Genomic DNA, 25,130 nt, shown 5'->3' on the forward strand with positions numbered 1-25,130 from the left:
GCTAAGAAAGCTGGCACTTTAAACTAGAGGCTGTAATAAGCTAAAGGTCTGCAAAGTAAGGAGTGCTCTCTCAGATCCGTGAAGTTGGCAAATGAAGTGGTGGGAAAGAGAGTACAGAAACGGGAGTTAAAGTTAGGAAAGAGTGTCTCATCTTCCTCAAATAAGGGCATAGTGTTCCATGAGGTTGTGTACAACAGCACAAGTGTGTTCCCATTTCTTGCATAATTACCCATGATGGGAAATTAACATTATGCTCCTGTTGCTGTGCTTGAGTTAACATCCCACTGTGGTGTGTTTTAGCATGAACTGGCTAGCTTGCAGCTTCCTGCAGGCTTTATTTACTGCAGTGGATCATCTTCAGAAGGACCTGAAAGTTATTCCTCATGAACAAGAGGAATAGATGTTTGTTTCTAGAGTGCAACAGTCAACCAGAAAAAGGTTAGTTCCATTAATCTCTTTGAGTGGATACAGTTTCACTTGTGAAACTGAAGAGAGGAATGAATTTTATCCTGGATGCCAGATTAAGATTATGCAGTGCTACATAGCTGACAGATGATGCTATCCTGGAGCTGAAGATTTGGGATAGGTGGGTTTGTTTCTCAGTTTTGCTGTATGTAGCAGTTACCTAGGTTTAAATACTTAAAGAATATTTAGAATTCCAGCTGCATTTGATTTCACTGAGAGTTAGCCAGCAGTCCTGTTTACTGCTTGTCTTGCATATTTGGTTTTTAGGCTCCCAGTCAGCATGGGTCAGTTCTTAAGTTTGTAGTGTGCCAGAACTAAAGGGAGTAGTCTGCACTTGATGTGTACAGGAGATAATGCAATATAAATAGTCTAAGGGATTTGGGCTGTCAGGATGGATATAGTGAAAGGTACCCATTTTGCAGGTAGGAATAAAAGAGAGTATTAGAATAACCTGCTTGCTACTAGTACTTGGATTGAATGCCTCAGTTAGATAGTAGAAGCATTCTTCTTACTGGTCCTGATGTTCTAATGGCAGAGAATTAAATACAACCCAGTTCAAGCCACTCTCTAATATTAAGGTTTATTTTGTGATGACTGACTTGGTCCTTATGGCTATCTATCTAACCCCCTATGCTGTTGCAGCTCAAAGTCATTGTTACAACAGTTGCTTCTCACACGATGCATCTTAATGCTGCTGTTTTAAACAGGCCATCACATACCTTGCAGGATCAGCTGTGACTGTCAGGAATAATACAAGGTGGAGGGGTGGGGAAAAAAGCTGAGGGCAATGCTCCTGCCTGCAGGTGGCAGGTGGATGCTGCCTTGGGACGCTCAGGTCCCTGCCACAGTGCTTCGCACCAGGGGCAGTACAGAATCCAGCGCAGCTGGATATTCGGGAATAAGGGGAGAATGTTTGGAAATAACTAACTAAATTGATGTATCCACACAGCTTACTTTTACCACCTTGCTTGACTTACTTACCTTAACCAGGCAAGATTAGGTTAAAATGTTTCTTCTTGCTCACTTTAAATGGTTTACATTTCCATAGGAAGGAGAAGTGTTAGAGTAAGGTAGAAACAAGTTAACTTCTAAATGTTTAAATATTGAAACCCTGGATATCTGTGAGATGATGAGGAGAAAGGTGTATGATCTGTTGGTACTTAAGAAGGCCCATTCTAAGATTATTTACAGACAATAAGTTACATTTTCTCTAGTATGAAAAGAGGACAGATTCAGGTCACTTGCTGAAAATACTTAAATAAAGGAAGCACCTTCACTACAGTCTGTACTTTCCCTTTAGCCAGCTCATGTTGTCATGGCCCTTTTCTGTTAAAAATCTTTCTCCTCTGAGGCTCCCAAGCTGCCTCAGCTGTCAAAGATACGTACCCAGAGAGAGTGAACAGTGCTGTTGTGAGTGCTGGCGTGGCAAGTGGAGTTCAAGCTGAATCTGGTGAAACAATTTCCTGTGTGCAGGCTCCGTGTGGCTCAGGGCACTGCAAATGTTCCACAGAACTTCTCAAGGAAGTTCCTTGAAGGGGACATCAGCCCTGGCAGCTAGTTACTGGAAATTACAACTTCATTGTAATGATTTTTCTTTAGTAGAAGTAATTAACTTACTTAGGCTGCTGCGTTGTTTGCGATACTCCTCCTGTCCTGTCATCTCCCTGTGAACTAACAACAAAAAAATCAACTGGTGTTGTAAGAAATGTTACAAGGCATCCAAGTGTAAATTGTCCGGGAAAGGTTAAAGATAGATCCCCGCCTTTCCCCCTTTATTTTTCCTCTTGCTAATTGCACTAATTTCTCTTACCATAGGTTTTGCTAATAAAGTTTTATAGATAAAAAACCCTCAGCAGCTGGTTGTGTTTTGATAATAAGAAATCTTTCTTCTCCTACCTTGATGTCTGATCAGTACATATCAACTCATGAGATCTTTTTCTTGCAGCTAATACTACTCTATTTTTGGCTCAAAAAAACGTAGATACCTAGGGCAAAATGTGCATATTTGAAGTTCCATGGAGTCTGTGTGGCCAATCTGATTATCAATCACATACAGTTTAATAAGTTGCATTTTTGTGAAACACTGGAACTGTTCGGTGGGTAAGGGACAATTCACTAAAATTGTCAAGATTTTAGTATCTTCAGCTCATTTGTAGACTTTGTTTTCACATAATCTTCATAAAATAAGTCCACTTTAAGGAATGAGAAATTTGAACAAACTTTTATACAGGCAGTGGGGAGAAAAAACACCTCATTAAATCCATATGCTAAACCGCATTGAATGTGGTGACATACTCAAACTGCCATCTTCCCAAGCGCAGGTGTAGGAGCCCCTCAGCTCCAGGCTCAGCCTGTCCATCAGTTCTGACCATCCCACCCACCTTGCAGGACTTTCCACTGTCCTTGAGCCAGCAGAAAGGATGGTGCAGTAGATCCGAAGATGGCAGCAGTACAGCTCTGGAGAATATTATCTTTTGATTTGTGGATTAAAAAGATGCCTGCTGTTTCTTGGCAATCTGACATCTAAACTTTCAAGCATTATGTGTAGCAGTCTTTCCCAGCTGGCCCAAATACTACAGCACACGTAAAGACAACAGAGCAAGTGTCACTGAGAGCACAATCACTGTAGAATTACTCATGATACATGAGTATACCAGAACAAAATGTGCGTTTTCACTGGTTTTGCCAGAAATAGAATTTTCTGTGCTGTACATCAGCTTGTTCTACTGAGGGACTTTAGCACTTCGACTCCCAACAGTTAAACATCCTAATGTTGAAAAAAATTCTTCCATTTCCTTCTGCAGGAGGTGATTTCTCTTCTCAGCATCTTCACGAGCACGTTCAGAATTCCTCAGCTTTATCTCCAGCATCGTGTATTTCTTTCGTTCTTGGTCCAGTTCTTCTTCTAACCTTACCACTTGTTTCCTCAGGTCTGCACTTGTTTCTTCAATTCTTAACACCAAAGGAGAGAGAGAAGGAGAAGAAAAAAAAAAGGTTTTTTTTAAGTGTCTGGATAAATACTGCTGATAGCTATAATAAATGAGTTGTTCCACTTAGAGCTGAAATATCTTCATTCTAAGAGGAAGTTTTAAAGGAGAGCACTAATTGCCATTTCATTAATATTGAGTTTAAGGGCAGAGACCCCTTGAAAGCTGGAGCCTCCTCTATGTGTATCTTGAGAAAATATGCTCAAGTCTTACAAAACAATGCTTACTTTTGGGCAACAGACTAAATGTCTGAGGAGATGTGTTAACTTCTCAGGCTGAGTTCAAATACATAATTCCAAAATAATCTTTTAACCTCTGTTTTCATCCTGATACTGCATTTCCCTATGTGGATATCCAGTACAGAGAAACATCCTTGGAGGTCAGGTAGGAATGAGGTCACAGTCCTTCCTCACCATCCAATTTATGGTATTTTCTGTAAAGTGTGTCACTGACATTGGGTGGGGGAATAGAAGTCTTTCATACTGTATAAGATTTTACAAAAAACAACATTTCATATGAGGAAGAATCTGAAGAACAGACCTTAAATTTTTCTGTGCACAAAGCTCTAATGCAAGACTCAGAGATTTTCTCTAAGGAGGTCAAAGAACAAGGTTCATGGTTTTTTGATTTGAAACAAGTGCAGAAGGCACATCGCTTGCTGTCCTCCCCATCACGTTTCCTAATTGCGAGACAGAGTAGCGGTGTTAATATAGAGGAGGGAGTACATACAGATAGGAGTCCTGATCACTAGAATATTCAGAAAGGGTGATTTTAAAAGATTAGGCTTTTCCTAGGAAAACTCTAACTTAAAAAAACAAGCAAACAAAAACCCCAGAAAAAAAAAACACCTCATAGGCTCATTGATCAGTACAATACCCAACTGTGAAGCTGGGGTGCCTGGCTTCCCTGTGAAACCGTGAATGGGTTAGACAGGATAAAGGACACTCAACAACAAGGGCATGCTACAGACTCCACAGTAACAACAAAAAAAATGGAACCTTTGTGACAGTCCCAGAAGGGTCTGAATTACATTTTGTGATCACCAAGAGGCAATTATGCAGGCAGTGCAGTGCATCCCCTTAAACTGTTCCTTCAGTACAGCTAAGGATGGCAATATTATCACTGTCACAACTTTCACAACAAATTAGAAATTAAGTCACACACAGGCGTGCTGATCACCAAGGCCAGCAGACCAATAGCTGCACTGATGAGTGAACAGAAATGTGCACCACGTCTGCAAAAACCTGCCCATCTAGGTGAAGGCAGACTTGGATCACCCAGATTGCTGTCTTCGGTAATACAAGAGGACCCTTCTGAAGCTAGGATGCTTCCCCCCCCACCACACACCCCCTTTATAATATTTTTGTTACATCCTACAGCTCTGAGCCACCAATAAACTTTCCCACCACAACTTTTAGGGGTCAGCTACAGCAGCCTAGACTAGCTGCCCGTGTTCTGAATTACATAGGGTCACAGTACTTACTGCGTTTCTACATACACAACATAATAGTCCTCTCCAAGAAACTTCCAGTTTCGTAAGAGTCCCAGGTGGTAAACATGAATTACTGAAACTCCACAGAGAATGCCTGATAATTACACTAACCTCGAGGGAGAAATGCTCTGGAACAGACTGGTTACAGGAAGGCCGTAAAACTTGCCTCCCTCTGACTAAGAGAGAGAAAATGGGCAGTTGATGATAATAAATAACAGCTTTTCCATCAAGTGTTCCTTACCTCTGCCCCAGGCAGGTACTGACTCTGCTTTCCCTCCACTTATGTGCCAACAGAAAGCTCATATTCCTTCATTAAGACATGCCCTGCTACACACACTGAGTTCTGCAAACCACACAAGCACAGGTACAATTGTAAAGGAACTAATTATTACTTTTGGGGACTAAATTATCTTCAATAAAACACAGCTAGCGAGGCAGCCCAAAGTTTTCCTGCTACGTGATCTCCCTTCTTTGCTAGTTAGCTCCTGTCTTTCCACAGAGGCAAGCTTTCATGCAGGCTCAAGAGGAAATTATTTTTGCACATGTAAATTGCTGCAGATGTTGTAAAAACCTTGCAAAATTTTTGAGAGCTGAAAAACTTGGCTTGAAATTCTTAGCCTTGACAGCAAGATCCTTCAGGCTGTAATCCTAAACAGCTGGAGTCATTCTGTTTAATACAAAAAGGCAGTGATTGCATCTTGCCTGGTTTTATGAAACTGTTAGTTCGTTAGGCATTTTGCTTTTAGCTACTTTGCCCTGTGAGACCTGGCCAATTTATAGTCCTCCCCCTCCAGCCACAGTGCTCTCTGTTCCTGTCCAGCTGAAGGGGAAAGGCAGGTGTTAGAGCTGAAACAGCTGAAAATGCTCAACAGCTGGAATGAAGAACAGGTCTTCCTGGATGTCCCTGATGTCAACAGCTGAAGGCCCCATTGGAATAGTTTTACTGATAAGAGGTGGAAAGCCATTTCTTCCCCCAGGCAGCAGGTGAAAAATGTGCAGGTACACATTTCCAAGTTTTGCAGCCTGGTCTCCTCTCTGTTTATTACTCTGTGTCCCTGCAACAAGGCTTGCCAGGGCAGCGCTGCAGAGTTAAATGCAAGGCACATACCCTCATCTGCCTCCCACTCTGCATCAGTAGGGCATCTTAAAAAAAAAAAAAAAAAAGCCATGAACAACCATCCTCATTCACAGACCTTTTCCAACACACCGTGCTAGTAACTGGTGGTGGTCTCATCAGCTCTTTTACCTGGAATACAACAAGGTGGGGGTAAACTTTTCTCCCACTCTATGATGTTAAGTGGGAACTGAAACTGCTGCGTGGCCTGATTCTCCTCCCAGCCTCACATACCAAGGCAGTACAATGCCAGAGGCAGAAAAGCTGCAGAGGCTGGCAAGCCACCACCATAGGAAATCATAAAGCAGGAAGGTAGCAAGTGAAATTCCTACCTTAGCAGCTGGCCCACTGGAAAAGATCACAGTTCAGTTACATTTTTGAGAAATGAACAAGAAAAAAGAGGCAACAGACATACCCTAAAGCTGTTCTATACAATCCCCACAACCAGTCATATGTGCTTTTGGTACCATGTTTGGGGGACTGGTTGGAAAACGAGGCATGTAAATGCTACCAGAGTTTTAATAACTGAAGGAGTGTAACACTAAAAACACACAAAGAAAGCTGAGAACTCAACTAGTTGTAAGAAACAGGACTGCAGCCCTTCTTCAGTGCAAAGCACCAGTGCTGCAGAGCCCATGCCAATGATGATTCTTCTGTATTATAACATGGTCTATGATTTTGCATATGGCTGTATATTAAACCATATCTAAACCATATCATGAATAAATTTGACTTCCTAGTTATTAATACTTCCTACAGCCCCTGCCCTCACACATACACCTCTCCTAAAAACTGGAAGGAATTTTTCTGAGCGCTGAGTACAGCACCAGCAGTTGCAGTAAACATCACAGTGGGCAAGACCTGCACAGTTCATGTATCTGCTGTACAAGCAGCACCTTGCTGCTCCTTTGAGTCAGTAGCTGGCCAACTGAGCAAAGAACCAGTAGAAGTACATCAAAAAGCAAGGTTTCTGGAAGTTCAACACAAAAGGGCTGCTGAAAAAGTTGTAACTGAGATGGAGTCCCAATACCACCAAAAAAAAAAAAACCCTGGAGAATAGTCAAAATCAGTTTCCTGAAGAATGTTTCTGTTGGGAAAAGCAGCAAGAAGCCCCCAATTTCAGACTGATTTGGTACAAATCTCGGCAGCTGTACAGACCAACAGAGTTCCTTGTTCAGGCCTGACCACCCTGGGTCCCAGACCCTGCTTCCAAGACAGATGTTTGCATTGCTGTTTCTCCCAGGACACTGACAACGAGCAGACTTTGGCATTACCTGTGCAATTCTGATTTCCAGTGAAAACAGAATGTGAAATACTCAAATTCCCTGTGTGACAGAAATCCCATTTTTTGATCCTTTTTTAGATCAGAGAGAAAAGTTGGATTCAGGGAGCAGTGAGGAAAGAACAGAACCAAATCCGCTGTCTCCCACACCCAAACTCCAGGTCTGAGAACCTGATACACGCTTGGTAGCCCACACCCATGTTCAAAGAGGGGTAATGCTGACAGATTACTTCCTTGTCCCCCCTGCAGATGACATTACCTTTTGATACTAGTCTCATACTCAGTCCTCTGTTTGCTCAGTTCTGTCTTTAGCTCCACCACCAAGCTCTGTAAGGCCCTAGAGCATTTGACAGAGTCTCTGGAAGCTGCAGCTGGGTTGCTCTGTTCACTGCTGCTGCTGCTGCATGCTTCAAACCTGTCAATGCTGTTCTCCAGATCTGCAGTCTTGACCTCACTCTGAGACAGTGAGCCCTGAGTTAACCACTCGGTTTTGAGAGAGCTTAAAGCAGATGAGTCACTGGCCCGGCAGGCTGGGCAGCTGCTGACCGAGTCCACCACGGAGATTTCACATGATGATGTAGACCACGTGGTGCTGGCCATACTGTGTGTGCTAAGGGAGAGGCTGGATGAAGGGACATTGTCATAAGTAGAGAGTCTCTGAGAAGAACACGAGTCTTTAACTCGTTCCCCAGACGCTGTCCGGCGATGGCCTCTTAGAGAGTACAGTCCATTCATCAACCAGTTCCCACTGGAGGAGAGGTTGGGGATATCTAAGGATGAGCTGCCCAGCTTTGGACTCACAGACCGTGATCCCTGCTGGCGGAAGGAGTATTTCCACGGAGGCAGTGTCTGCACTCTTTTGCTGGGGCTGGTGGCAGGCTGAGTCAATTTGCCACTGTGTTCTGAAGGAGTGTTTTTCATCACAGATCCAGGAGTGGCCTCTAGTGCCACAGCATTGCTAGAAGGCAAATCAGCAGGGCTGGGAACGCAGTTCGACCTGCTGTGCTCACCATCCTCCTCGGAGATCCACTCCACAGTACTACGCTGACGCACAGATCTGATTTTCAGCTGGCTCCCTGGCACATCTGCCTGAGGAACAGCAAAGATGCGCCCCTGTTCACTTATCAGCACTGTCATCAGGTGCTGAACTAGCGAGGTGCCTGTGGGGAGAAAACAAAGGCAAGCAGCTGATAAGACATGGAAAACCTCAGACACTCACTCCTTGTCTGTGAGATGCCCTGTGAGCAAATTGTGAGGCAGGCCTGGGGCCACTGTGCACTGCAATGGGTCTGCACAAACAACTGCTCTGGGCCTTTCTGTACAGGACAGCAAAAGACAGGAATTTTTTCCAGTGCTGGAAATGGGGACTGTGAAGGATGCAGCTGTCAGTCCAGCTCATGAATGTAGCTGATTAGCAGAGCACAAATGACCAGTAGCAATGATTAATAAATTGGCCTGCTTAAGGGCACCTTTTAAGGATGACAGAGGAAGAGGACACCTGGAAAACAGGGCATGTCTGTTCCACACTAAGGCATGGGGTTCAGAGCCAGCATCAATCTCAGCATGTGCATCCGTGCAGCACAGCATAGCCCTGTGCAGAGATGCATGCTGGATCCTGAACACACAAACCTATTAGCTGGAATGGAGCACCTCTCCCTTCAGCTTCCAAAATCAGCAGGTTTCCACAACTATGTTGCACCCAGTTTCATAGTCTTAACAGGCCCAGAGCTAGTGTTTACTGAAGAACCAGAAATTTCAGCTCAGGCCTTCTGCTGCACTCTTAGTGCACTGAGACACTCGGAGAAAGTATGACACCTGTATGATACTTGCACCTGCAGAAAGTGTACAGCAAGTACAGAAAGTGCTTGCAATTATTTAAATCCACAGAAATGGGTTGTCATTGTTCTCCAGTAGTGGAATAGACCATTATGAACTAACAGAGAGCACCACTTACCAAACGTAATACAAGGCACATTCTACAATAGAGAAAAACCTTAAAAAGAACAAATATGTAATTAATTCTATCTCAAATCATTGTCTGAAATAGAGAATAAGACTAACATATTCAGGGGATCAAGATAAGAATCTGAATTTAACAATGAAGTTTTGGCCTGATAGCAAGAGGTACTGAGCTCACCTACAACTTCTATTTCATGTCTGCAAGTGCGGGGAGAGAAATAAACCTCTCTGGAGATAAGGTCACTCCTAACAATTTAGCTGTCCACCTTCAGATATTTCTATTTGAAATTCATGGCTTAAGTTTGAAGAGAGAGGCAGTTAAAGTGCTTTTTGTTAAGAACAGGCAGCAGTATTTTTCTGTATCAGTTGTTTTAGCAGATCCATATTACCCTGAAGCTAAAAAAAATGTATTGAGCATCTTCCCATTTCTCCATTATTTCTATTTAACCAATCTTCTATCCTCAACTAACAATAAAACAAAACAGTTCCAGTGCTGTTTCTTATGACTATAATGATTAAGTCTAAAAACTAGTCACTGGATCCCCATTTTTCTCCGGTTCAGGTCTGTGGTAATACAGAATTCCAGGTCACATCAGTGTCATATTTTCATATGATGATTAGGAGAGACTATAAGATCACAGCATCTGTGGCACCTGTGCACCTACACACTGTGCAAGCACCTCTGCTATCAGCTGAACTGCATAATGAAATGCCTGAGGTGAGCTGAACCCAAACCTGTCACGTGTACCAACTGAACAAAACGCATGTTGTTTGGCCAAGGCTGTAAGACTTGCCAACCCTGGCCAACTGGCCACTAGGGGAAGTCACAGCATCACGCAAGAGATTGAGGTTTCCGCTATCTCCACCTTTGTCATGCTGAATAACCCACCATCTGCTCCTGCACTCCCTTTCTCTCTTCCACACATTTTTATACCTTTCCCCCTTCGAGAGGCTCTCACAGCTACCCTTAATATGGCCCACATCTCTGTGGCAGGCTTCAAGTCCCTGAACAACTACAGTATGTCAGGCCGTGCTCTGAAGTTGACTTGTTACCTTAAAGTGGGTTGCCATCTGTGGGGCACACATCTGCAGTGCCTTTCAGAGGTCACTTGTGCAGAGCTAAAGGCACTGCTGCTGCTAAGGTGCAATAATGCTGGCATTCTGTGAAGGTTTCCATCATGCAGACCACCACGTCAGCTGTCCCGTACAGCTAGGGAGCAGTGCCAGGGTTGAGTTCAGACATCTTGGGCACAGCATCTCCATCTGTTCCTAATGCTGAAGAATCCATCAGTTCTTTTTGCAGACTTGCCAAGATCCCACAAAACTTGATGCAAAGCCCTGCTAAAAATTGCACCACAGTAGTTGTGCTCCAGTGCCACCTGGGAGAGGGACTCTGCCCCAACCCTAGTGTCAGCCAGAGATCATGCCCTGGGTATTTTCTGACCCATATGAAGGTGGGTCAGAAAACCTGCTGAAATTTTCAAGCTTCAGATTTTTACATCCAAAATTAACAGTGATTTTCAACTTACTCCTTGGGTTCTGTGAAGTTCTGACGCATATACAGCCTGCTTAGAAGACAACACTTCTAAGACACCTAGTCTATGCACCAATACTAAACAACAGCAGTTTAGAACGTAAACACAGTCCTTGTGAAGGACGTTTGAGCTTTCATTTTAGCAGTGGGTTCAAAAAGAGTTTCATATAACAACTTACAACAGGGCAAAGGCATCTCCATGTAGTGGAGAGACACTCCCAGGCCAGTGGTAAGTGGGATAACAGAGGCCAACTGGTACATCCCCTCACAGGCACTGATGAAAGGGATTTCTTGACTTGTTGCTGGCTGTGCAGTCAAGCAATAAAGCTACCAATAGATGTATGACTTTCAGCATACTCTTACAGCTCCAAAACACAGGTGTGTTATCTCACAAGAGTAGTACCTACCTTCCATCATGGTCACTGGATCTTCCATTTTGGGTCGTAATATATTTGGTCCAAATACTGTAGCCAGGTTCTGGACACTCATCTTGTTAATGCTGGAGTGAGCCTGAACTTCATCAAGGAACCTTGAAAAGCCCCCCCAGAAAAATCAAAGGAGAAGAGGAATAATAAGTAAGTCACTTCCCCGACTTAGGCATTCTGGGGCAGGAACAGTTTTGTCCTGTGTTTATACAACCTTGATACCTGAAATGCTCCTAGGGACTAGTGCAGCTTAGATGCTCACTAATAACCCCAGATCCCTCCTAGCACATGAATAAGAGAGCACAGGACGGTTTCTGCCAAAGGTACCAGCCTACCAGGGATCCAGCCTTCTACTGGGTATGAAAGTATAGACTCTCACATTTTTATAGGAATTCCCCAATTATACAGATTGACTTCTGCCAGTTTTCACTTACAGATATAACAGAAGTATAAAGACATCTCACCCATCTCCTCGTCCTAGAACTAGCAGCCTGTGGAAGGAGCTTTGATGCTTGAATTTAACAAAATGAAGATAAAGAGGTAGCCCAAATGCTTCTTGTGAATGCATCAGCTGGGCAAACATCAACACAAGAAAAAGACTCTGCAAGTCAAAAGTAGCACATGACGAAATCCAGATGGACTGGCCATCCGCATGTATACGCTGGAAATCAGCAGAAAGTTTCTAACAGTTAATGTTTTTGTAATGTGGAACAGTCTCCCAAATAGGAGTTAGAGTAAGAGAAAGGCTGTAACAAACACCTAATAGCTTGCACATAATTAGCCAAGTTGTAAAAAGGACTATATGACATGCAAACCTACAACAGCAGAAAATAGGACTCGTTGGCCTCAAAAGTGAACAGTCTTGCTCTGTCTGTACCCTGTTTCCTAAACGATTGTTAATTTTTGGATGATCAGATGGGTTTTGGCAGGGCAAAACTTTCCTTGTCATGCTGCACTACTTCGCAGATTTTTGAATGCTTCTACTTGCAGCATGACTTTTCTAAGCACTCCCATTTTTTCTGTGGCTTTGTCCTGTAGCGGACACCGTGCTGAGACCCAAGAACCCTCAGTTTTCTTCACTTAACTCAGAAGCAAATTCTACTTGCCTTTCCTTTCCTCAGTTCTTCACTTAGAAATCTGTATAATTATTCCCCTGCCTCAGCCATTCATGTTTTGAGGTGCTCAGATATTAAAACAAATGGCTATAGGAGCACATAGTGAGGCAAAATAATTTTTTTAAAGCATTCAAAAAATACGTTTCAGAAATGCTATCTGTCTGTACACTTGGGAAGGGCTTGACATATCTTGAATAAGTCATGGGCTTCACGTCGGTGTTTGTGTCCACTGCCTGCACCAGATGTGCAAATCCCACTGGTCGTAACAGGACTAACTACCACGGAGACTAGAATACAACATAAAGTTCACTACGTCGTATCTAGAGTAACAGGCCGTTCCAGCTTCCATAGCACATTCCAGCCCACTTTGCAAAAACTGGGAGAGTCAGCAGGGAGATGAGGAGAGAAAAGGCTGCGGAGTCTCTGGTACTCCAAGAGGAAGCTACTCCCAACCCCACTTCCAAACCAGAGCTGAGGCCAGACTCACTATTCTGACTGCATCTGCTACTCAGCTTGTGTCAGAAATCTTCCAAGTGTGCAGTACCTGGAAAAAATGCCTTTCTTTACTGGTCTTTAAGTGCTTCTGAAATAAGCAATACATTAGTATCATTCATGCCTGATGCCAAGGCTGTGGGTGACAGCAATTTGCTTGGCTAATGCTCTTGGATAAACCAAGAGCTTCCTTCAGGCAGGCTGCACATTCAACCTCCACATGTTTTATAGAAGCAGTAACTTGCATGTAAGTGATGTTTGAATATTCATACTTTCAGAGTAAATTATTTGCATATAAGACTGATCCTCACAAAACTTAATAACTTTTCCAAGTGTTAATTAATTTCACTTACTTGCATATGTATTTGAGGAGATTGTAGTTGGCTTGGGGCAAATTCTTCACCTGTTTAACCAGTTCCTGGGTACCCTGAGGGACAGGAAAAACAAGGAGGAGAGCTGTTAATATAAATGATGCAAAGTAGACGTGACTTACTTCAGTACTGCAAAGTCCTCTTTCCAGAGTCAAAACCGTGAACAACAGATGATAACACAAGGAGGCTTTGCTTTAAAAAAGGTTGTGTTGTGCCTTACTAAAAGTCCAGTGTCTAGAACTTGATTCAGTTCTCAAAATCATCAAAAATCCTCCTGTCAACTTTAATAATTGATGCAGAAGCCTTCAATTAGTGAGGCCTGCTAGTCTTCAAAGTCTGCCCACTGGCATTGGTATAAGTGTACCAGTAAATGTGCCTTTTCAGCACCCAGCCTATTTGAAACTTTGAGGCATTGAGTGTAGTGTAATTACATTGCAGTAATGCTCAGCTGAGCAGAGGAGAGTTTTTTCTTAAAAAAGTTAAACAACATTCCAGTTCAACTACCTCCTTTTTAATTACTTGCTTCCATTTGCAGTCATTCTGAGCTGTGGCATACTTCCTCATAAAATTTCTGTCTTTACATTAAAATATAAGTTGAGACGTCTGCTGGAGGAATGACTTAAAACCCTGAAGCTACTTAAATCATCTAATGAAAACCTCTGACTCAGAAGACTATTGTCCTTCCACAGTCCCAAGCATCATTTCCTTGTTCCTTTCAATGCTGCAGTTGCCCTAGAGATTTGCTTATTTTTTCACAGAATCACAGAATGTTAGGGATTGGAAGGGACCTCGAAAGATCATCTAGTCCAATCCCCCTGCTGGAGCAGGATTACCTAGACCATATCACACAGGAACGCGTCCAGGCGTTTTTGAGACAACTAAACCTTTTGTGGGAAAATAGATATTCAAACACAGTTGGGAAGAGCCATAGATGCTAACTAATGATGGAGAAATTCCAGAAGCAGCTAGTTCCAAGCCAAAGAAGTGCATTTGGACATTCATTTAAAACTTTCTTCCATTTATTAAGGGTTGTTAGGGAGGGAATTCTGTTGGCCAGCCTCTTGCAAGATCTTCCCACTTTCTCTGGTCCAGACAAGTCAGAAAGATCCAGAGAGCAGTCTGTATTCCTGCCTCCATCCTTAATTCCTGAATGTATAGACACTTTTTTATTCTGTATGTCCCAGCACAAAAAAAAAGTGCTCTAATAAAAAACTGAAACTTAAAATAATTCTTAAAAGCAATAAATCCTTTTTAATACCTTAGCTTAAAAATTATGCTGGTTTAACAGTGACAACAATGGAGACATCAAGAACAGAGCAGTCACTTTTGAAAATCTCAATCCTCCTTTTTGAACTTCTGAAAACATTTGAATCAAGCACACTTGCTGCTCATGTGAAGGTTAAGGTCAGCTGTTCAGGTCATCCAGCTTTCAAGTGAGGAGTTTGAACTAGACAGAGTTGAGCTAACAGACCTAATTCCTTCTTGAATTTTGCTCTGTAACCCAATTTACTACAAATACAGAAATCAGGATGGTATTTGGCACTGTATTTCAAGTGCTCTGAATTAAAATACCATGGCTCCACTGGATTCAAGAGGGGGCTTTGGAACAGAAACTGCAGGCAGTTGTGAACAGCTGGAAACATGACCTAAAGGTACAAGATGCTACCTGAAAGAAAAAAAGGTTCTAAAAATTTATCATCCATGCTCTGTCACGAGGAATCACAAACGTGGTGTTACACAGAGAATATCTTCATATTCACCAAGGTACAAACACTTGCCAGGTTAAAAAAAGCTTTCTCTCCTGCTGCAGCATTTATCAGTTCTGCCACAGATTTATACCCACTACCCACCTGCCCAACAGATGGCAGAAGCTGAGCCTAGTACCACCACAGCAACAGTGTAAAGGGAAATGCAAGCTAGGAATTGCTGCATTACTAACAAATAGCACAGATCATGCATATGACTGCAGCCTAGCAAGCAATAGAGGCACTGCACTATCATTCATCATGGTATTTTGCAGTAATAACTCTCACCTCCTTGAAAATGCTGCATGTCTAGTTTACCACAGACACATGCTTTCCAAGGAGTGATCCCAAAACCAAGGGTTTTGCAATGTGTATAACAGATCAGCGCCAATTAGAAGCTTCTAGTTGGGCTGGAAAACTAGCAACACTTCAGATGTTCACCCAAATTCAGACCCCTCTCTAAAAACTTAAAGCCACATGCTTAGCCCACTGAACTGCTGTGTGCATCTACAGAGTACAGGCAGCAGTGAAGGCTAAAATACCACCATGTTGTCAGCTCAGACTCAAATGAGTTTTTACAGATTTGAAGATCTTTCATTCATTCTCTAAAATTGTTTTTAATTTTCATCCCTGCTCCCAACCAGTTGGGATCAGAATCAAATCTTTTTACTGCTGCAGTCCTGCTGAGATACCTAGAGGCCTCAGCACAACCCAAGGTCTCTGTTATGTTTCTGTTTGCATTCCAACACCAGAGATTAGTTTGGTGCAGAATGAAGATGAACAGCAATCTGAACGAAAAATTGAAAGCTTAGGGCAGTGCTGGAGTATTTTTTGCTGCAGATGGAGATTAGGCCAAGCTAACAACACAATAATTCCTATCTATGGTCACAATGTAGCAGCATGAGGTGCCAACAATTTTATCTGAATGGCTATTTTGCCTTAAGTAATTCTGTTTTTATTGGAGGGTGGGTGTATAACACTAAAGAAAATGATATTTTGAGTCTGAAAGTCTCATTCAAAACTTCCAAGTGAAAAATGAAACCAAAACAGTACTCCAAATTAAAACAATAGATTGCATTTTGTTTCCAAATACTTTTCCAAAAAGAAACATTTGATTTTGAAATTCCCTGCTTATCATATTGTGCTAAAAAGTTATGGTTTCAGTGAAACCACATTTTTGAGCGGGGGGACTTTCCATGTGAGAGGCGAGTCAGGCCCTACAGGCTATGTATGACTTTGTGCTACGTTCTGCTCCACGTGCTACTGTGCACGTACAGCCTCTCCACCCTTAGTGCATGTACTCCACCTTCCTTTCTGAAAACGTGAACAGCCCTTGTTGAGGTTCCAGATTTTCCTAACCAAAAAAAAAAATGGTTATGTTTACAACAGCAGCTTAACAAGACAACTTCGTGCTTTCAGCAGTACTGTATTTTGTAAGCTTTCATTTTGGCTACCTAGTGCTCCTCATTGCCTTTCTAGTTGAAAGAGAATACTGCACTACAAGTCATTGGAGTCTGGTCTTGCTCCCACAAAACCAACACAGATGTTGCTTCCCAAACTGCTGCAGCCTGTGCAGGCAAAATCAGGCAAACTACGTAGTTAATAAGCTGAGCAATTGATATACAATTATGTTTGCATAACTTGGCAGTGTCTCTACCCTTGTGCAATAGTGCTTAATGGATCAAGAACTTCCCAGTCTGCACACCTTATGACCAAAACAAAACCAGTTCCACTGCCATAGAAATGCTGCTATTTCTGTGAAATCAGTCGTCGTACTGTCTGTAACACAGCACCCTGCAGAGATGCCCAAGTTGACTGAGGATAAGGCAGAAAATGAGCAAGTTTTGGAGCTAGTAGAGACATACTTGTACCTATTAGAAGACAATACTAGTGCACTGACACACTGATGTGGCTGTGTTCAGGATGCAAATGCATATCAATGTGTCATGCACATGCATATGCTGTGTCATGCACAGAAATTTGCTTTCTCAGAGTTGGCTAGAGGATACATCATGTGAGTACAGATAGTAGCAAACTTGCCTTTTATCCATAAAAAAACGACGTTACTAGATATGCTACATTTGATGCATGCAAACAAGCATCTTCCTATGGGCATCATGAAGGACTGAATCTCCCCAGAGCCTTCTGCCACTTGAGCTAAAGGTGAATCCCAGGCTCTCAGTAAAGAACAGCTTTCACGATCCCCTCCAGAGACAAAGATGCGAGCACGCTCTTGAGGCCACACACAGAAAAGGGACAGAACTGTGGACTGCAACTTACAAGCTCTCAGGCCTTTGCTTCTTTAGCTGACGTTAGTAACAACCCTTACAGCTTCTTTAAACCTCTGTTTTAGAAGGTGGCACAGTTCCACCCACATTAGACCAGATCCAACGTGCCTTTGCAGTCAGCAAAGAGCTCATGCATCACCACAAGAGGAACAATACGGATGAAACAGATCAATCAATCATATTGTAAATTATCCTGGCTCCTCCCAAGCAGTGAATCAAAATTTCCATGATTGCCACAGACTTGGAGGTTTTTGTCAGCCCCTTCCCTTGCCTGGGAACCAAAGAGAGGAACATTATAAGAAAGTTCTGGCAAAGTATTCATAGCATTATTTCCCCAATTTTGGGGTAATATAACAGCCTGCCCTTTTGTAGTGCCTTTCCTCTGAGAAATACGAAGACCATCACACTGATCAACGTCTCATTCACCAAAAACTTTGGGAAGCAGAACATGCTGTTCTGATATATGAAACTGAAAACACAGAAAACAGGAGTGACTTCATACAGCTTGCTAATGAGTCAACAGCAAAACTGTGAAAGGAACCCAGATCTCCTACCTTGCATTTCTTGCTGATTATGCTACAGAACAGCTTTGTTCAGAAGAAAGAAGTACCAGGCTAAAAGTCTGACTTCAAAAAAGCTCCTGCTTCAAGCAGGAGCCTGTGATATTAATGCCCAGTTCACGGCTTCAGTAAAATTCAGGGGAAGGTTCCCAGGAACTCCATTGATTTAAATCAGGACTGAATAGTGATGAGAAGAAAGCTGTACTACATTGACTCTTGGGAACAACCTTCGAGGTAAAAGGAGGCAAATTAAAAGGATCACTGACCTCTCCCTCATCTTTTGAGAGTAGCTGTCCACAAGAAAGAAAGTCTTCATATTTGGCAAAGGGGATGACAGGCTCTGGCAGCTCTCGAAGGTAAAGCTTCAGGAGGGACGCCACAGTGTGAACATCCGTGTTGCTGCAATAGAGAAGAGGGAAGGAAGTTTAGAAACCCACACTACCCCAAAGTTTGATGCCTTTTGTTGGGGGTGCATCAAGGTCCCTCTTAGGGACACAGACAAACTAGGCACCATGGAAGGAAGCTGTTCTGCCACATTATACTAGGCAGGAGGGTCTACCTGTGAACAAGGGAAATTTCCCATTTTGTCAAGATATAAATGCATCTCAGGCAATATGGGCAGTGGAAGGGATATGCCTGTGATACTGCTTAAGGTATGGTGGTGCTGTGGTTCCTCAGGCAATGTGGATCAGGAACGTGAGCAATGCAGTCCAGGCAAGTGCACAGTGATCACGTAGCACTGACTATTAATAGAGCTCTGCATACTCACGCAATCAAACGTAACCTCTGATCCTCTCACTCATTCCTCCCTGCCTGATATTCTCCCCTGCCAGCACCCACCTGCATCTGATGGGTTAGGCTCCCAAGTGTCCTGGTCAATTGTTCAAAAAAAATGGAGGAATCTGTATTTCCTCCAGGCCCTCTATTGTCATTTGGCATGGCTGCCCAGCTTGTGAGTCACATCTCCTTCCCCAGGCTGGGTTATCTGGCATTTCCTAGCCCATCTGTTATGCTGGGATATTAGCTTTTCTTTTGTCTCTCACTCCAGGAACTTCTTTTTCCTCTTCTCTCTCCTTTGCTTTTGGGGTTGAGGTGTCAGATCCCATGATGAAGATGCACCTGTTCTTCCCTTTCCATTTCCTATCCAGCTTTTGATGTATGGCAATACCTCTCTCTCATTCCAAGTCTCCTGTTGTACAACTTTGTTAATCTTTGCAGATGTCCTCCTCAAAGGTTGACTGTTGGAAGTTTAAAGAGATTCTGTCAACAGCTCCCAACTAACCACCATTGCCCTGACAGTCTTTAAAGAACTCTTGACAAAAACGCATCAGTAACCATGGGGCAACAGGGCTTCAAATCCTCACCTCTATCTAAAAGCTGAATCTCTTCTACTTAGTATGTTTTTAAGCATTTTTGGAACACACAGCTAAAACAAAACAGGAAAAATTACAATAGGAAGCTGCCAGCAGCTACCACTTGCTACTAATCCTGATAACGCTATTCCTAATAAACAGCTCCATCATATTTGAGAATATCAATCAGTTTCACGTAGTGGTTTTCTTCAGTTGATTATAAATGCTTTACAAATGAGGTCAGTACCCTTATTCTTTTTTTCTTTTTTAAAGTGGAGTTTCAGGCATAGGTGGTGGATATGACTATCACTCAGAAGCAGAACCCAGACTACAGCTTCAAGTCTGCCGGCTGCAGTTATTGTTTCATCCACAAGGCCACGTGAAATCCAGCCAAACTTTCACTGGCATGGAAGTGCAATAGGAGCAGACTGCTGTGGGTGCTTCTGAAACAGCAACACCTGGCCTTTCATGAGACTACACATACGCATTTAAAACCCAAATTGGAAAAGCAAGCCTTTAAAAATAAATATTTTAGTTATCAGTCATCACAGAGATCTGATCCGCCATGGGGCAGGCAGGCTCCAGCATTTGAAAGATCATTGTAGATACAAACGATATCTATAAGGACTCATTGCAACTAGGAGAAAAGGATATTCCTTTCACTGGACCTGATTTGGAAACAAGCATATGGATTTCACACTTGCAGAAAATATTTGCTGCTGCCTAGGCCATACATGGATAGTTTTAGTTACACATAAAGAAACTTGTGCTTGCTAGGAGGTGGAACAGCCTGTCCCTTATTGCTGTGACTATATGTATCAAAGACCAGAGAGCTGGGCCTGCAAGTCACAGTGGACATGGAAAGAGCAAAAGGCAATGACTGTCACACTACCCGGCTATCCCTAGGCTTGCCTCCTTTAATTCTGTACTGAACCTTCAGTTATAGCATTTCAAATCAACTACCCAACAGGCAGGCATTCCTTCATGGAGATCTTTACTGCCTCTGCTAAAGGTGAGAGTTAGCACTGATCTATTTAGCCAGTGTAAATGCCTATGGAAATAAAGGTGCTTTCTGCTTTAAAAATGCTGGGGGGAGGCTTGGCTTATCTTCATGACAACAAAGTTAGTATGGATTAGACTAAGGTAAAACATGAAAGTGAAACTGTCATTCCTAATTAATTCCTTCTGAAGATACTCCTGTTCCAGAATATGAGTGTTTTCCAAAATAACTTTGTTCACTTCCACATGAATTAAGATTATTCTAATTCTGAACTAGAACACTCAGACATTCAGTTAAAAATACAAAGATTTTTTTTAAGAAAAGATGAACTGAGACAATTTCATGAAAATATCTCTAAATATTTCACACTTCAATTTAGGAAGCAAATACTGACTGTGGTTGAGAATCAAAGAAAGGAGGATGGGTGGTCTGGGAAGCTGAGGGGAGGGAAGAATTAGAAGAATGTTCCCAATAAACTCTAAGGATATTCTTCCCAGGATGAGACCAAACACTGTACTGCCCACGCAGGGGAGCACTAGCTCTTCCTGCAGCAGTAGGCAGGGATGCTATTGGCAATGTCGAGAGTGGCTGCAGGTCCAGGGGAAGTGATCACCTAGGTTAATGTGCTGGCAACATACCAGATGCTGCCTGCATCACCTGGGAAAGCAGTGCTAGTGAGTTCCAGCAAGAAATGGAACCAGGTCTCCAAGTCAAGACCCCAGATCTGATCCCACTTCTGGACCTGTGGTAGAGATTGGGCCAGATCTACACAATGGCCTTGGATCCAAATACCTTGGAGTTCAAGGTCTCTGTTAGGGTCAAGGCCCATTTCTCAAAGCACTGTTTAGGTTAGCACAGTGCTGACCTTCACTCTGGGTAGCATGTACATATGAGAGAGGAAAGGAAATGTTAATTACAGAGTACAGACAGGATTTGGCTGCAAGGGCCCTGAGGGCATCCACCCTCCTGCTGATTTGACTGCTCGGGCTCAGGGCCAATGTAGAGATAGCACAGATAGCTGCCCCCCTCTTCCCTTGCTGACCTTGGACAGAGTGCTCTGAGCCAGGGCTAACACTCTTCCCACGGGAGCCGATACTAAGCTGAGCCTCTACTGTTTATCTGGTGTCTGACCTACAACTCCCACTGCCCCACAGCCATCTCTGTGCCTGGCTAGAGACCCTGTTGATCTGGACCTGACTCACGGACAGATTACCTAGCCTGATCTTGGACCTGCCTCGTCACTATGGGCTTACCTGGTGATCACTGGACTGTGTCACTGCCTCTGCCAGCCTTGTTAACATACTTGGCTCCTGGCTCACCTTGCTTTGTGGAGCAGCTGGCCCTTGCTGCTCCCTAACATTGGCATGGTCCATAGGACTAAAAGGCAGCTAGCATGTCTTTGTACCAGGCAAGGAGTGATTACATCAACATTTTTGTACTGGGAAGAAAAATGTGAAATTGCCATTTTTATTTCAGAAACGGTGGTGTCACGTTTTGTTGAAAATCAAAAGATATATTCAGTTTTGAAATAAATGTTCCATCTCAGCTGCTGAAATTGTGGACCAAAAAAAAAAAATCATTTTGGCCAAGAATTCTTCTGTGGTTGGAAAGTGCTTTGTTATGACATGCTGACCAATTCTATACATTACACGCATAACAGCCAGGGAAGATGTGTGAGATGGTGGCGACTATTCTGAAACCTGGTGACAAAGGAAGGGGAAGAGTCGAGATATTACAGAATCACAGAATCAATCAGGTTGGAAGAGACCTCTGGGATCATCAAGTCCAACCATTGCCCTGACACCACCATGTCAACTAGACCATGGCACTAAGTGCCATGTCCAGTCTTTTTTTAAACACATCCAGAGATGTTGACTCCACCACTTCCCTGGGCAGCCCGTTCCAATATCTAATAACCCTTTCTGAGAAGAAATTCTTCCTAATGTCCAACCTGAACCTCCTCTGGCGAAGCTTGAGGCTATGTCCTCTTGTCCTATCACTAGTCGCCTGGGAGAAGAGGCCGACTCCCACTTCACTACAACCTCCCTTCAGGTAGTTGTAGACTACAACTGCCAAATTGCAGTCTATTTTCTGCCCGATATTGCCCCTGGGCAGATCCGCTGGGGTTACAGCAAGGGAGAATGCAACATCTGAAAGCAGTAAAACACCTAGTTCACCTCTGTCATATCCATTTCTACAGTGGGATCCCACCAACTGCTGAGTATGCCACACCCAAATCTAGCAATGCATTTCACTCAACAGGTGCTTAAACTGAAAAACTGGAGTAGCCCCATTGAGATTAACAAGCTCAATTTCTCCCTTTGCTCAAGCACTTGGCTGAATGAAGGCCTCTGCACCCAACACCATGCAGGAGAAAGCCCCAGCAGCACTTTAAACGAAGAGAATGATGGTGTGGAAAGAACACATAAACTAGGATAGCCATTGCAAGGCCATTTCTGCCAGATTTTACACGCCACAGATAAACCAGCCTGAATTTGGTGATGTCAACTCACCTGTCAAAAAGGGGCTTCTCTCCACAGTCAAAAGAATCCTGCAGATCTTTGACAAGGTTGGCTTGGCCAGGCATCCGAAAGAGCCCCTCCTCTGTAAGACCTCGCTCCCGAATAAAATCCACACACTGTTCCACCAGCAGTGGAGCCAAGCGCTGGCCATACTTCCTCTCATATTGTACTGTGTCCTCCAACCTCTGTCCAAAGATCCCTGCCAACAGAGAGCAAGAGAGACATCTGGGTGCCAGCTTAAACTCTTGTTGAGCTAACGCTCACGGCATACAATGAGGGAAACTTTCATGTGGAGGGGGTGCACCTGTGTGAAGGTCCAGTTTCTAACAGTCAGAAGAATAAAATTATTTTTAAAACCAAGAATTATATGGTGAGTTACTTTTTTCCTGCTTATCCCCTGCCCTAAGCCAGTTTATATCTCATTATACACAAGGAAGGTGGGGTTAAGATTATGTTTATGGTTATCCACAGCTGTGCTGAACCTGGATTAAGTAATTATACTTCCATTGCATTGTCTGTCCCAAGAATGCCAAAACAAAGGCTACATTGACAAGTCCATTTTGCATGCACCCACCTCTTAGCTGTCACACAGTTGCCGTTCAACAGTTTGCAGCTGCCCAGCCCCACAGGTAGCAATCCCTCTAGCAGGGAATTGCTAACATGACAGAATACAGTTGTCAACATTAGAACTCGCTATTGTGAAAATCCCCCACCATCCTGCAAGCTTTGCATTTCTATTTCTTTTCCTTTAATTAAAATTGCTGAATGAAAATTAAAACATAGAGTAAAAGGTATGCAAAATACATTGCCCTTCCTACTAAAATGTGTGTACTGTACTTCTTGTACCTTGAAACTATAGCAAGCACCAGATACTCTAAAAACAGACTGGCCTAGGTAATTCTTAAGTCAGATCTACTGTAGACATATATCACCAAATATGAAGAACTATCTCTCTGGGGAAATCAGAGTTCCTGGTCAATATCAGCTGCTGAATGCCACTATTGGCACCAGATCTTTTCAACAACATGGAAGGGGCTTGGGCTGCAAGACCCAGAGGTCTTAGTTCAATCCCTGACACTAGAAGACTGCTCTGTCTAAAAGGACAGCTTCTGAGTTGTGTACTGAAACCCTAATTCTAGCACCCTACAAGGTGTGCTGGAGTCAGGGAGGATAGTATCCAAGTTAAGCATATTTTGGTAATAAGAATTCAGTAAGTGAGAGAATCCCAGAATCTACTCAATTTCAGATGAGACCAGACCGCAGCAGACAGGAAATTCTATTCAAAGATTTCTCAAAGCAACAGGAAGCTTTACACTGATATCAAGGAGCCAGGGGATTTTGTTGTTTCTTAAGGCTCTACTTACCTTCCTGCTAGTAACCACATTTTCCATTTTTATTTTAGTACTATATTCATGCAAGGCTGATAACTCCTGGAAGGAAGTTTCCTAACCACCATTCACTGTCCTTCATGGCAGACATCGTGTCAAACCATACCTGCTTTCTCTATTCAGTCCAACCCTGCTGAATCCTCAGTGACACAAACCTTTCACTGTCAGTTTCAGCTCCCTGAATTAAACACATGAGAAGGATCCTAAAGTCCAATTTCCTTTCCCTGCCAGTTTATTATACATCAGAAGACAGAAACCTTCCTTACACCCCCAGACTACACAACTGCATTACAGTATCAGAGCTGGAGGGCCATGAAGAGTCTTGAAGGAAATTCCCTCCTTATCCTGGCAGGAGGGCATGCCCTGGAGCATGGGAGTGACTTATCTTTATCACTGTAAATATTAGTTTTCTTTCAGAGTAAAAGTTTTACTAGTTCTCTTCTAATCTGTTTGAATTTTCACTGAGATGGCTGTCTCTGAAGTCACATTCTAGGACAGGGAATCTCTTCCTGCTTTTCCACAGGTTGCTTTGTAATCGTATCACGTAATCCCTGCTGTCATGATGGGGCACAGCAGAACTGCTTCGTATGTGGGGCTCAGCATTGACCAAAGGTTTCCAGGGCACTTACAGGGGTTGGGCAGCCATGAAAGAACCACCTTTTCAGCCCAGTTTCTCAGATAACTTCTGAATCCAGATCATAGCTGGAAAAGTGAAGCCTCCACGGCCTGTTCATGTCTCAGCCTCTCTGCTGATCCTGCTCATGGGGGAGTAAGTCTCAACATTGCATATCATAGTAAGCACACACAGGAATGATCCAGGTAAGAGTTGCAAGCTACACTGCAGGCCCCTCAGCTGTGAAAAGCTGAGCACAAACATGTGTCCTGTCTAACCTCCCTCATGCTGTTCTGCTAGTCACCATTTCTCCCTCTTCCTCTGACCTGAATGTTTGACCCTGGGCCACAGGCCAATGCAAACCAAGGTCCTTCAACATTAGTTACAGCAAGCCTGGGTCAGACCCCAGCTGTGCACCTTAAAAGA

General features: G+C 43.2%; 1 protein-coding gene across 1 annotated transcript in view; it reads right to left on the reverse strand.

Annotated features, from left to right (window-relative positions):
- Nucleotides 1-3,188: 3,188 nt before the first annotated feature.
- The window catches only part of ARHGAP22 (Rho GTPase activating protein 22), a 181,369-nt gene continuing 159,427 nt past the window's right edge, over nt 3,189-25,130 (reverse strand). Inside the window, exons 5-10 of the mRNA XM_068398747.1 lie at nt 22,695-22,902; nt 18,096-18,228; nt 13,219-13,292; nt 11,241-11,362; nt 7,600-8,500; nt 3,189-3,417 (exon numbers count right to left, since the gene is read on the reverse strand). Of these exons, the coding sequence (XP_068254848.1) occupies nt 3,189-3,417; nt 7,600-8,500; nt 11,241-11,362; nt 13,219-13,292; nt 18,096-18,228; nt 22,695-22,902 (1,667 nt within the window). The remainder of the gene's footprint in view (nt 3,418-7,599; nt 8,501-11,240; nt 11,363-13,218; nt 13,293-18,095; nt 18,229-22,694; nt 22,903-25,130) is intronic.

This window comes from Nyctibius grandis, chromosome 4, assembly GCF_013368605.1.
Source record: "Nyctibius grandis isolate bNycGra1 chromosome 4, bNycGra1.pri, whole genome shotgun sequence".
NCBI classification, from domain to species: domain Eukaryota; kingdom Metazoa; phylum Chordata; class Aves; order Nyctibiiformes; family Nyctibiidae; genus Nyctibius; species Nyctibius grandis.